Source organism: Xenopus laevis, chromosome 2L, assembly GCF_017654675.1.
Source record: "Xenopus laevis strain J_2021 chromosome 2L, Xenopus_laevis_v10.1, whole genome shotgun sequence".
Lineage (NCBI taxonomy): Eukaryota > Metazoa > Chordata > Amphibia > Anura > Pipidae > Xenopus > Xenopus laevis.
In genome coordinates this window covers 184,919,437-184,933,401 of record NC_054373.1, presented here as the reverse complement: position 1 = coordinate 184,933,401, position 13,965 = coordinate 184,919,437, and the positions used below count along the sequence as shown (strand labels likewise).

The following is a 13,965-nucleotide window of genomic DNA, read 5'->3' as shown; positions in this document are numbered from 1 at the left end:
CAGTTAATGGTGCTGCTCCAGCAGAATTCTGCAATGAAATCCATTTCTCAAAAGAGCAAACAGATTTTTTTATATTCAATTTTGAAACCTGACATGGAGCTAGACATTTTGTCAATTTCCCAGCTGCCCCAAGTCATGTGACTTGTGTTTGCACTTTAGGAGAGAAATGATTTTTGCAGGCTGCTGTTTTTCCTTCTCAATGTAACTGAATGTGTCTCAGTGGGACCTGGATTTTACTATTGAGTGTTGTTCTTAGATCTACCAGGCAGCTGTTATCTTGTGTTAGGGAGCTGTTATCTGGTTACCTTCCCATTGTTCTTTTGTTTGGCTGCTGGGGGGGAGGGGGTGATATCACTCCGACTTGCAGTACAGCAGTAAAGAGTGATTGAGGTTTATCAGAGCACAAGTCACATGACCAGGGGCAGCTGGGAAATTGACAATATGTCTAGCCCCATATCACATTTCAAAATTGAATATAAAAAAATCTGTTTGCTCTTTTGAGAAATGGATTTCAGTGCAGAATTCTGCTGGAGCAGCACTATTAACTGATTCATTTTGAAAAAAAAATTTTTTCCCATGACAGTATCCCTTTAAGCATGGAGAGTGAGAACCCGAAATATCCGGAAGTAATACAATCGCCTTGGTCTCATGTAATGCTGGGGGTGAAACAAGAGGAAGTATCAGTGAATGACGACAACTGATTGTAACTGCACTATCCAGCTTGTTGTTGTCAGAACTGACAGTGCAGAGAGACAGCACCTCATTGGCTGAATAGACACACAGTTAAGCAATAGAGGAGGGCTACACAGGGCTGGTCTCACAGATAGGAGAGTAGAGAGAGAAGTGATGGGGGGGGGGAATATGATTTTGGGTGGGGAACAAGGTGCCTCTGCAGAAATTAACAATTAGTTTGGATCAGACTAGAAAAGTAGAAAAAAAAAGATCTATTTGGTTGCTATGGGTAACCGGTGCATTTTGGCTCCTGGGTTAATATATCTGCCCAAATATCCTGGTACTTGTCACATGAATTCAATATTTGGGAACCCTTCTCTGGTATAAAATGTGGGTTGATGGGAGGAGATGGAACACTGGGGGTACAAGGGTGATATAAGAAAGGATCCGAATGGTGCAGCCCAACCCCCTCACTCCAACTGTCACTGTGAGTGATCCACTAAACCAGGGAAGTTCTTCTGGATCTACAGGTGGAAGTGCAGGTGAGCATGATGGGATTTCTTGCATTTTATCCCAGGCAGATCTCTGATCACTCATTGTGGTACAAGTTACAGGGATCCGTATCAGTTGAGTAGGAGACGTGTGAGTAAGGGGGGAGGGTCCCACCATTTAATGCTCCGTTGATGGCAAGGTTCCCACTGACCAATTATGTTGCTTGTTATTTCCTGAATGAACCAGAGATTCTTATCCTAGAGAAGACTCGATGGTGTTTCAGGGGGGGTCGCTAGGACAATGAAGAATGGGCACAATTTGTCCTAACGTGACATTTGGGTTGTGTAGCTGATTCCACTGTAAAAAGGACACTTACAGTCCCTGTTCTTTGCATAGAAGGTTTTGCAACCAATCTGTGGCCTCTTGTGCCATCCTAGCTTGAATCTACTGTAGGAGCACCTCCTCCATCTCTGAGGTTGCACCTGGAGCTGCTATGGGCTAGGGCTTCATGGGGGCCCCTATACCTGCTGGACACACCTAGAAAATCCAGCTAAAAGCAGCAGCAAAACAAGAGAGCGCCCTGGGCCCCGTCAGAAGAATCTGCTCCACGCTTCCTTGTTACACCACCTCTTCCCTACTCAATAGGCTTCCAACACCAGGACCCTCTTGCAACATCAAGGCCCCCCTCTCCCGACATCTGCCCTCCATCTCCACCCCCCCATGCTGTGCCGCATCACATAGGTTATATCTCAACTCACGGCAGGAGGGAGCCCCCCATGTGGAGTGGAACTGGGTTGGTGGGGCCCATGAAGACCAGAGTCCACCATGTTTTTTCCCAATGTCTCAGTGGCCCAGTCCAATGGTGGAGAGAAGTAACAATCACTGCTGGGCTCTACGAATTCATTTGCCTCCCAGGCAGCAGTAGCAGCAGATAAATCACCTCTCTGCCTCGGGTTCAGCCTCTGGGGATCAGGATGGGGCTCCCTCTGAAGACTTGATATTTGATTTATATTATTGGACCCTGTATACCAGCCGTTACCCGCCTCAGGGTGTTCTTATTATTGTATTGTCACTACTTATATACAGTAAATACAGGGAGGATTTCATCTTTGGGTTTTGTACTGAGGGGGAATTGGTGGTGTTGATACTTCTGTCCAGTAGGTGTCACTGTCTACCAGACTTGTACAGGGACATTCACTTACCCTGACTAAAGCGTCATTTTGGGTGTAATTTCACATACTTTGTACGGCATTGAATTGGGTGCAATTGTGTTGTATCTGGATTGTGCGTGTTGTGTCCGAATTACTGTTTATAGTGAAGGCCCAGGATCCCTTTGATACATGAAGCTTTAGCCTCCAATAGAGAAATAACCCAAGGGAGCCACAACCAGGTGCATTACTTGTTTTAAGCAAGTTTATGGGTCACAAAGCTCATTCACCTGCTTCTAGTTGTTGTTCACCTTTGAGTTAACTGTTAGTATGATGTACAGAGGGATATTCTGAGATCATTTGCAATTGGTTTTCATTTTTTATTATTTGTGGTGTTTGACTTATTTAGCTTTTTATTCAGCAGCTCTCCAGTTTGTAATTTCAGAAATCTGGTTGCTAGGGTCCAGATTCCCCTAGCAACCATGCACTGATTTGAATAAGAGACTGGAATATGAATAGGAGAGGCCTAGGGTTGCCACCTGGCCAGTATTTTACCGGCCTGCCAGGTAAAAATGATGGCTGATCCCAATGTTATTAATAGGGAATAAAGATAAATATATAGGAAGGTCAGTGATCCCAATGTTATTAATAGGGAATAAAGATAAATATATAGGAAGGTCAGTGATCCCAATGTTATTAATAGGGAATAAAGATAAATATTTAGGAAGGTCAGTGATCCCAATGTTATTAATAGGGAATAAAGATAAATATATAGGAAGGTCAGTGATCCCAATGTTATTAATAGGGAATAAAGATAAATATATAGGAAGGTCAGTGATCCCCAATGTTATTAATAGGGAATAAAGATAAATATATAGGAAGGTCAGTGATCCCAATGTTATTAATAGGGAATAAAGATAAATATATAGGAAGGTCAGTGATCCCAATGTTATTAATAGGGGAATAAAGATAAATATATAGGAAGGTCAGTGATCCCAATGTTATTAATAGGGAATAAAGATAAATATATAGGAAGGTCAGTGATCCCAATGTTATTAATAGGGAATAAAGATAAATATATAGGAAGGGCGGTATTTTTTTCCAGAAAAGGAGGCAACCCAAGAGAGGACTGAATAGAAAGATGAGGAATAAAAACAACAAAATAACAAATAAAAATCAATGTGTAGCCTTACAGAGCATTTGTTTTTTAGATGGGTTTTAAAAGAGTCAGAAGAAAAAACGCAAATAATTAAAAAAAAACTATAATTAAAGAACAACTGAAAAGTTAGTCGGATCAGACGTTTCCTCCTGAGGCAGCTTCAGGCAACTTCGTAAAACCAAGCTCTCAGTTCCATCCCGCCGGTGATTTCGATTCTAGCCGGCGGGAAGGCTTTTCGGTAAAATTATTTGCCTGAAGAAGATGTGATTTCTCGCCGTGCGACTAAATCTCCCCGAATCTTAGCGTGTGCCCTTACCCTTAAAGGTGAACCACCCGTTTAATGTGGGTCCCCAGAGTATAAGGCGTATAAAATAAACAGTAGATCCAATGAGCAAACGGCAGTCCAGATAAATTTGAAGACGTTTATTGCAACATTAGGGTGACAGCTTCGACTTACGCATTTCGGGCATATAAAATAAACGGTGGTCTGTGCTGAGGCTGCTGGAGGAGTAAGTGGCATCAGTTGCACCCAGTGTTTATTTTGGCTGCCCCCCAATACAGAGCGTTCCAGCCGGTGTGACTGCTCCTGCCAAATTCCTGAGCCCAGCACTTTCCATATCAGCAGGAGACTGGCTCCGTATCTGAGGAATGAGGTTTACTTTATAGGGAATTCCTTCTGCAGATCCCACACACGGGACAAGGAATTCACATCATTTGGCTTTTCCCTGGGTTTTTGCATTTAACTCTTTTCAGCCCCTCAATATACAGAGCAGCAGGGCCGGCATTAGAAATCTTTGGGCCCCCCAGAACCCAAGCCCCCCACAGATCCCGCCCACTCCACACCACAGTTAAGAGACCACACGGCCATCAGCGCTAGTTATAGAAAGATATAAAGTTATAAAAAGCTGTTGATGGTCAGGGCCCCCTTATAAGTCTAAAAAAAAACTTTGGCTCCAGGGCTCCCCATAAGTTTTTTTTTAAAAAAAAAAAATCACAGGGCCCCCCCCCCTTACAAGTTAAAAAAAATTGGGGCCCCAGAGAATTAAAAAAAAAAAACCATTAGTGGCAGGGCCTATAGAATACTAAAATAATACATTGGTGGCCAGGGGTTTAAAATAAAAAATAAAAAAAACCCACATTGGTGTCAGTAGAATTGAACTCGTGGCTTCAGGACTTCGATTTCGACTGTTTTTGTAACTTCGGGTCTTTTCGCTGCTTCGGGACTTCCTTTGGGTCGTTTTACGGCTTCGGGACTTTGGCTTTTCGGGACTTCAGGAGAGGCGGCGTGACTTTGGCGCAGTCAAGGGGGGGCCTGGCTATTTCAAAAAGTGCAGCACAGCCGGGACCCTCTTCAGGCTCCGCCCCCTTGCGCCCCCCTAATGGCAGCCCTGCAGAGCAGCGCAGGTTATTGTGCCAGAGACACAAGTAGTGCAGATTTGTTGTCATCATGATGATGTCACTAATTAATAAAGTTTATGTATTGGGGAATCAAGCGTTAGGGGAACTGCGTGGGTCTTTGTTCAAGCTCTGCTGCTCATATGTGAGTGTGTAGATAAAGCAACACGGAGCAGCATCTGCAATGAAACTGTAGTCAGAGCTGAATAAACGGGGCCCGAGTAGAGTTTTGTGAACCCCCTCCCCGACTTCAAAAATAACACTGAGCCCAAAATGTCGTTTCCTTCTCCTGTGAATTGGGTGAGAAGAAAATGACAATGGATTGACGTGACATGAACACTGTGTTTGCATATCTCCCAACTGTCCTGTTTTCTGCAGGACAGTCCCGATTTTGACAGCTCGACCCGAAGTCCCGGATTGTTACTAAAATGTCCCGACGTTCTCTTTGATCTCTTGCGCTGGACAGCCAGAAAAACATACAAAGTGTCTAAAACTTAATTGGTTTTTGGCCCGGAGCCCATAATATGTACCAGGTGCACTTAGATACATTTGTAACAATTTAAGATAAGCAAAGAAGCAAGTGTAACAATTTAAGATGAGCAAAGAAGCAAGTGTAACAATTTAAGATGAGCAAAGAAGCAAGTGTAACAATTTAAGATGAGCAAAGAAGCAAGTGTAACAATTTAAGATAAGCAAAGAAGCAAGTGTAACAATTTAAGATAAGCAAAGAAGCAAGTGTAACAATTTAAGATGAGCAAAGAAGCAAGTGTAACAATTTAAGATAAGCAAAGAAGCAAGTGTAACAATTTAAGATGAGCAAAGAAGCAAGTGTAACAATTTAAGATAAGCAAAGAAGCAAGTGTAACAATTTAAGATAAGCAAAGAAGCAAGTGTAACAATTTAAGATAAGCAAAGAAGCAATTGTAACAATTTAAGATAAGCAGCGCTGCCTATGTCCCAGTCTGATTACATTTTATATATTTGTGAACACATAAAAACCAAAGAAATGCCTTCAGACTTTCATAACCTGCCACATATTGTAAAATGAACATGGTAATTAGGGGTGTGGCCACAAAAATGGGAGTGGCCAAAAATTTAGCTGGGCTCCGAGCCAAATCTTTTTGTCCCTCTTTCTATTTCCAAAATGTTGGGAGGTAAGTGGGTTTGCTCAGGTGTCTTCCCTTTCTGATCACCCCTGAACTGATCCGCAGCCTCCTGTACCCCCCTGTCTCTGCCCAACCCCATTTATCCTCTCGCCCAACTTCAGCCGCAAAGCAATTCAATGGGCCCCAGTTTGTCCGATGGCCAATCCCTTCAGATGAGCAGCCAGTCTCGGATACAAGTCAATGGCATAATCAGAGATTACTGGGCCCCACAGCAAAGTCTTTTTCAGGCCCCAAAATGTCCAGAGGTTGATCTCTGTATAAAAAATTGTACAAGAATTCTGGCCTCGTGGGGCCCCTATACCTCCTGCAGCCGCAGGGTCTGCTCCCTCTGTAGTTACCTCCTGATACAGTGACCACCACCCTGTTCTACCCCAGCCCTGACTGTTGGCCACTAACTGCTTCTGAACACTTGGCCGGCAATTCAATAGATTTCAATGGCCAAGGCAAGTTGAGATTTGGGTGCCTTAGTATAATGTAGACAATTTGCAATTGGTTTTTATTTTTTATTATTTGTGGTTTTTGAGTTATTTAGCTTTTTATTCAGCAGCTCTCCAGTTTGCAGTTTCAGCCATCTGGTTGCTAGGGTCCAATTTCCCCTAGCAACCATGCACTGATTTGAATAAGAGACTGGAATATGAATAGGAGAGGCCTGAATAGAAAGATAAGTAATAAAAAGTAGCAATAACAATACATTTGTAGCCTTACAGAGAATTTGTTTTTTAGATGGGGTCAGTGACCCCCATTTAAAAGCTGAGAAGAAAAAAAACAAATAACACAAAAAGTATAACATATAAACCATGAGGACCTGTTGATAGGAATTGGACATTCTATAAAACACTAAAAGGTGAACCACCCTTTTTAGAACTCGAATTCAAATATTCGCCACCAAAAACCTGCCGAATTGCTGTTTTAGTCAATGGGAGACGTTCTGGGATCAATTCGGAGTTGTTTGCAGCCTTCCTGACAGTCGAGTTTTTGTCGGAGAAAAAAAACTTGAATCGAGTTTTTAAAACTCAAATCGAATTTGATTCAAGTTTTTTGGTCGATCCTATTCACCCCGAGTTTTGGAAATTTGATTTTTTAAATAAACTTCGATTGGTCGATTTTCAAGTTCACGAGAGTTTTTGGGAATTTTTAAAAACTCAAAATTTGACCTTTGATAAAGGCGCCTCTAAGGAGCAGATTAATCAAGGGTCGAATTTCGAATTAATGGGAGTTTTTTTTTTGAACTGCCATAACTTCCAAACTCGAATAAAAAAGACCAACCAAAATAGATTTAAAAATTCGAAGTTTTTTCTGCCGGTGAATGGGCCATATTTGTTCAAAATTTAAATCGTTCCAAACAAAGTAATATCATATTCGATTCAATATAAATTTAGATATTCAAATTTTTTCGAATTCGAATCGAATTTGGACTATTCCCTAGTCGAAGTACACAAAAAATAGCTGGAAAATGCAAATTTTTTAACTTTGAATTCGAATTCGGGCGCGTGGCATTAATTGGTCGCTAGGCTCGGCGGCTCAGTTCAAGACTGTCTGCGACCCGCCAGTTGGGGACCCCCTGCTCTAGATATAAAGGGCCTTCCTGCATTCCCCTTCTCTGAACATGGGCTGCCCAGCTGGAATCATTTATTTCAACACTATAATGTTATTATAGAATAAAGTTCAGGCTGCTGGGGCCCCTCTGTACATAGCGGGGCCCGGTCCTATAAAGCAGCTGTGGGGTGTGAGTGGCCGTCAGAGGCTGATGAAACTCAATAGGAATTCAGTGGCAGGCTGGACACAGGCAGCTTCACTAACCAATAGAAATTCAGGAGGAGTTTTGGGCGGTTCCTATATAAACAGCTGAGGAAAACAACTGTCAGTTCTGATCCCAGGGCAGCAGCCAGTGAATTACAGGGGAGCCCTCCAGCCCTCGCTCACTATGTAAGTCTGTACCACTGGGATTCACATGGGGGAGTCCGTGTGTCTGTCTGGGGGCAGGGGAGGATCTCATTACTGGGGGGATTCTATGGGCACAGACTCGACTGAACTTTTATCCTGTACAGAATGACATTGGGGTGATGTGAGTTATTTGGCTTTATATGTTGCCTCTTCCCCCCCATATTTACATAGGGTGTAACCAACAGTTCTACCCTCCATTCTTTATTCTCACCCAGTTTATATTCTCTGCACTGCTGCTTCTGACTGCTGAAACTAGAAGTATTACTAGTAGCCAGCTGGTTAACAGGCGTTAAAGGGGTTGTTCACCTTTAAATTAACTGTTAGTATGATGTAGAGAGGGATATTCTGAGACATTTTGCAATTGGTTTTGATGTTTTATTATTTGTGGTTTTTCAGTTATTTAGTTATTTATTCAGCAGCTCTCCAGTTTGCAATTTCAGCCATCTGGTTGCTAGGGTCCAAATTCCCCTAGCAACCAGGCATTGATTTGAATAAGAGACTGGAATATGGATAGGAGAGGCCTGAATAGAAAGATGAGGAATAAATTGAAGCAATAACAATAGCCTTACACAGGATTGGACTGGAGGGCCCAGGGCCCACTGGGGCTGATGTCTCATGGCCCCCCGAGCCCCGACCCTGCTTTAGCATTACCCACTACCCCCCTTGAGGGTCTGGAAACAGTGATTGCGCGGGTCTGGACTGGCGGGGCCCACCGGGTTTTTTCCTGGCCCAGTCCAACCCTGGCCTTACAGAGAATATGTCTTCAATATGGGGTCAGTGACCCCCATTTGAAAGCTGAAAAGAGTCACAAGAAGAAGACAAATAATTCAAAAACTATAAAAAGAAAAAATGAAGACCAACTGAAAGGTAGCTTAGAATTGGCTAGTCTATAATATACTAAAGGTTAACTTAAAGGTGAACCACCCCTTTATTACAGGCCCTTCAGAGGTAAATGCAGTTTATTCCATATTATTTGCTGTGCTTATGTCACATCAGCCACATATTGTAGTGTGAGACACTATAGAGACATGTAACTCTCCCCAAGAGCAAACACTCCATTACAATAGGGATGTGAGTGTAATGGGGACAATAGGGAGGATTCAATGTGCTGAATAATCACAGCGATGCTGCTGCTCAATGACGGGGGGGGATAATAAAGGGGTCGATTGTGTCAGGAGATTTTCCGGGACCCACAGAGACATGAACACGGCCCATTCCTCTCTCACTAGTCCATAAATGGCCACAGAACTCTTTCCACTCCATGTTCATCTTTATGTTCTTCTCATGGGCCCAATATAAACACTGACCCAGTGCCAGGGAATATATATTAATCTTAGACCCAATATCAATATCCGCAGGCTTATGATTTCATCCAGTAAAATCCCGGCATGATATTGTGTATAGTAAGTGTGATTATTGGTAGTATTTTGTATAGTAACGTTAGCAGATCCAGTGAGAAGGGCTGCACTGAGTGTATTTCATATAAAAGGGGTTGGTCACCTTTAAATTAACTGTTAGTATGATGTATAGAGGGATATTCTGAGACATTTTGCAATTGGTTTTCATTTTTTATTATTTGTGGTTTTTGACTAATTTAGCTTTTTATTCAGCAGCTCTCCAGTTTGTAATTTCAGCAGTCTGGTTGCTAGGGTCCAAATTCCCCTAGCAACCATGCACTGATTTGAATTAGAGACTGGAATATAAATAGGAGAGGCCTGAATGGAAAGATGAGTAATAAATAGTAGCAATAACAATAAATGTGTAGCCTTACAGAGCATTTGTTTTTTTAGATGGGGTCAGGGACCCCCCATTTGAAAGCTGGAAAGAGTCAGAAAAAAAAGGCAAATCATTCAAAAACTATAAAAATAAAAAGTTAACTTAGCGGAGACATTTTGTGTAAAAGATAAGAATGTACCAGTGCATTATACTCATTTCGATATAGAAGAATTGTGCTTAAAAAAGTAGTGTTTCAGGCTGATTTATTAAATATTTCTGCAAAAACCCCTAATAATCCCTCCCTTCATTTACACGCCCGCCCCTCATTACACAGGGAAGAGAGAACATCCATAAGGAGCTCCAATAAAGGGGCTATGTTTAAAGATAATATAAATTTTTAGCACCATGTAAAAGCAACACCATATATTACTTATAATTGCCTACAAACTTAGTTTTTTTTCATTTATCCTTTATGTCTCCTTTAAAGGGATTCCGTCATGATTTTTATGGTGTCGTTTTTATTTCTAATAATTTGTAGTTTACACTGCAAATAATTCACTGTACAATATAAAATGTCATTCCTGAACCAGCAAGTGTATTTAGTTGTAATATTGGTGTGTAGGTGCATCTCAGGTCATTTTGCCTGGTCATGTGATTTAAGAAATAGCCAGCACTTTAGGATGGAACTGCTTTCTGACAGGCTGTTGTTTCTCCTACTCAATGTAACTGAATGTGTCTCAGTGGGACCTGGATATTTTACTATAGAGTGTTGTTCTTAGATCTACCAGGCAGCTGTTATCTGGTTACCTTCCCATTGTTCTGCTGATGGGCTGCTGGGGGGAAGGGAAGGGGGTGATATCAGTCCAACTTGCAGTACAGCAGTAAAGAGTGACTGAAGTTTATCAGAGCACAGGACACATGACTGGGGACAGCTGGGAAACTGACAATATGTCTAGCCCCATGTCAGATTTCAAAATTTAATATAAAATAATTTGCTCTTTTGAAATACGGATTTCAGTGCAGAATTCTGCTGGAGCAGCACTATTAACTGATGCACCTTTAAATTAACTGTTAGTATGATGTAGAGAGTGATATTCTGAGACAATTTGCAGTTTGTATTTTATTTTGTATTAGTTGTGGGTTTTGACTTATTTATCTTTTTATTCAGCAGCTCTCCGGTTTGTAATTCCAGCCATCTGGTTGGCTCACATTACCCTAATAACCATGCACTGAGCATTTGTTTTTTTAGATGGGGTCAGTGACCCCCGTTTGAAAGTTGGAAAGAGTCAGAAAAAAAGCAAATAATAAAAATTAATAATGTAAGGCCAATTGAAAGTTGCTTAGAATTAGCCATTCTATAACATACCAAAAGTTAACTTAAAGTTGAACCACCCTTTAAAGTTGAGCAGCAACAGGCCATATAACACTGGTACCTTTGTTTATAGAACATTTTTGGAAAAAAATCCGAGTGCCGATACTTCCCCTTTAGGTAGGGCAAAAGCTCAAATAAACAAACACTTCCCTTTGTACAAAACCATACAGTACAATATTAATAAGGAACCCATACTGGTCCCATGTTTAACACTGTACGTTACATTCCCAGCTACCTCCAAGCCGAGCCATGAAACCGCCAATGCCGGAGCGGACGCCGCTGTTTAAGGCGGAGCCCAATGGGTCGGTGTACAGAATTCCTTCGCTTATCTACATAAAAGAGGAGATAAACATGTTTCTGGCCTTCGCAGAGAAACGCAAGGACGCAAATGATGTCAGCGCTGAATACCTGGCCATGAAGAGAGGGGTCTACAAGACTGGATATGTCAAGGTATGATTATGCATTTGACTCCTAATCTGCAGGTGGGGGGCCTTCGCGTATGCTGGAGGCAGGGTGTTGCTGAACTATACTGCTCCCGTTTAATTCAATAAATGGGCACCAGTGTTTCTTGAACTTAACAAGACTTTATTAACTGGAATCACATAGGAGTCTTTCAGAGAACTAGGATACGATTGCTAGGCATATACAATTATAGATTCAGGCAATCAGTTCTTTATCTATCAGGGGCCAACTACAACAACAACTACAAAAGTGTCACCCCCAGCTTCTAGGATTCTCCTCAATTAGAACCTAAGTGAGCCACTTTAATCATAAACCTGTACTTTGTCCCTTCTCTGGGCAGCATTTCACCCAGGATTCTAATCCTTCTAATTCTCCTTGGTGGAGCCTCAGGCTGCTCAGCTAGGTAGCCCTACTTCTAGCTGTCACTCCTAGAGTGACCTATGACTATATCCTACCACTTACTAGACCCTACTTAACCTAAGGTTCCAGTCTGGTTCCACCTGTCTACCTAAGACCTCTGGCCAGTTCCTGTACTGATAAGGGCATACTTTAACTTAGGAAAGGGATACTATTTCTCAACTACTTTGAGTGATCTAGAAATCACTATAGCTTTGGATATTATGCTTACTCACAAAGTCACCCAAGCCCCTCTTAAAGGTATTAATAGAATCTGACATTCCAACTGGACCTTCCCCAACCTCACTGCTCTCACCATAAAGAACCCTCTACACTGCTTCAAAGTGCCGTTTCTGCAGAGAAAACAGACCCAACCAGGTCTTTAAATATATACTATGCATAAAACTATGCACAAACTCACAGTATTGAGACTTGCAATATATTCCAGTATTGTATCCATTACAATCCCCTCCAAAAGCTTCCCTACCACTGATTTCAGACTAACCGGCCTATAGTTTTCAGGCTGAGAATGGGATCCACATTAGCAAATTGCCAGCCTCTTGGCACTATACCAGACCTTAAGAATCCTAAAAAATTAAGTAAGCAATCCCAGAGCAGAGCTAATTTAGTACCCTGGGGTGAATACCAATGCAGTCCGGGACCTTTGTTTACTTTTATATGTTCTTTTTTGAATGGAGTCACCTATCTATCATAACTTATTTTATTAGAACTGGGTTTATTAAAAAGGAAGCCTTTATTAGCCGGTGCCTCAGTTGTGTAAAAAGGCAGAAAATAATTAAATCTTTGATCTTTTCCCTGCTCTCACCAACCAATTTTCCTCCCTTGGTTTCTCAGGGTCCTACCCCTTCTTGCTTCATTTATTTTGCTTTTTGCTGCTATAGTAAAACCTACATTTGCTTTCCATTTTCAGTGGGAAGGTGTACAAATCTTACATGAGGCGGCCATGAAGCATCATCGCACCGTGAACCCCTGCCCGGTGTATGAAGACAAAAACAAAGTGTTATTCTTGTTCTTTAACTGCATCCCAGAAGGGGTTACAGAGCAGCACATGAGAAAGTGGGGGAATTCCTCCAAGCTGTGCTATGTCACAAGCAAGGATTATGGGAAAACATGGAGCTCTTTGACAGATATCACAGATGTCACAAGCGGAATCAGAAATCTGGCCACTGTTTTTGTGGCGCCGGGACATGGGATCCAGACGGAGTCCGGGAAACTCATTATTCCTGCCTATGTATATGTGGCCAAGTTCTGGTTTATACATTGGTGGCGTACATCGGCCCATTCATTTTACCTCTACAGTGAAGACCAGGGCAACAGGTGGCGCGTATCTGAGCGTATCGGCCAGTGTGAGAGTGGCGAATGTGAGTTGGCCGAAATAACCAGCAACGACGGCAACAAGATGCTTTATTGTAACGCCCGAGCCACAGGCAAGAAAAGGATAGAAGCGCTAATTCTTAATGTCGACGGGGAATTTAAATTTGTTGAAAAGAGTCGGAAACTCATAGAGACGAACGATGGATGTTCAGGAAGCGTCGTGAGTTTTCTCGGGGGAGAGGTGCCAGGACAGGAGAGAACCCACTGGGTGCTCTTCTCACATCCATCAAAGAAAGAACGGAGAGGCCTTGGCATATACCTGAACAAAACCCCAATGGTTTCAGCCTCATGGTCCAAACCCTGGATTATTTCTGAAGGCCCGAGCGCTTACTCTGATCTCGCCGACTGCCAAGATGCCAATACCTTCGCTGTCTTGTTTGAGAGCGGCGAGAAAACTCCCTACGAGGAAATCAACTTCTGCCTGTTCACTTTAGAAGATGTGCTGGAAAATATCAAGAAAAAGAAAAGCTTGTTTGCCAGACTCATGAAGTAAATTACTGGATTTCATTCTCACTATTCGACTTGCATGGAAAACTCATTCTGGATTTCTAATTGCCCTTCTCAGATCTACACTGTGCGAGTATTTACCTGTACTGTTCTGTGGTGCAGAGATCTCTGTATGGATTAAATGCATTCTGGATTCACCTC

The 13,965-nt window shown here is 42.1% G+C and overlaps 1 protein-coding gene across 2 annotated transcripts; it reads left to right on the top strand.

Annotated features, from left to right (window-relative positions):
- The first annotated feature begins 1,109 nt into the window (after positions 1 to 1,109).
- Positions 1,110 to 13,965, top strand: neu3.3.L (neuraminidase 3 (membrane sialidase) gene 3 L homeolog). Of its 2 annotated transcripts, none has more exons than XM_018247886.2 (3): positions 1,110 to 1,214; positions 11,296 to 11,514; positions 12,854 to 13,965. In XM_018247886.2, the coding sequence occupies exons 2-3, from the start codon at positions 11,314 to 11,316 to the stop codon at positions 13,808 to 13,810; spliced, it is 1,158 nt and encodes a 385-aa protein (XP_018103375.1). In that variant the 5' UTR covers positions 1,110 to 1,214; positions 11,296 to 11,313; the 3' UTR covers positions 13,811 to 13,965. The 2 variants fall into 2 exon arrangements, with proteins under 2 accessions (XP_018103375.1, XP_018103373.1); XM_018247884.2 differs by lacking the exon at positions 1,110 to 1,214 and adding an exon at positions 7,861 to 7,958.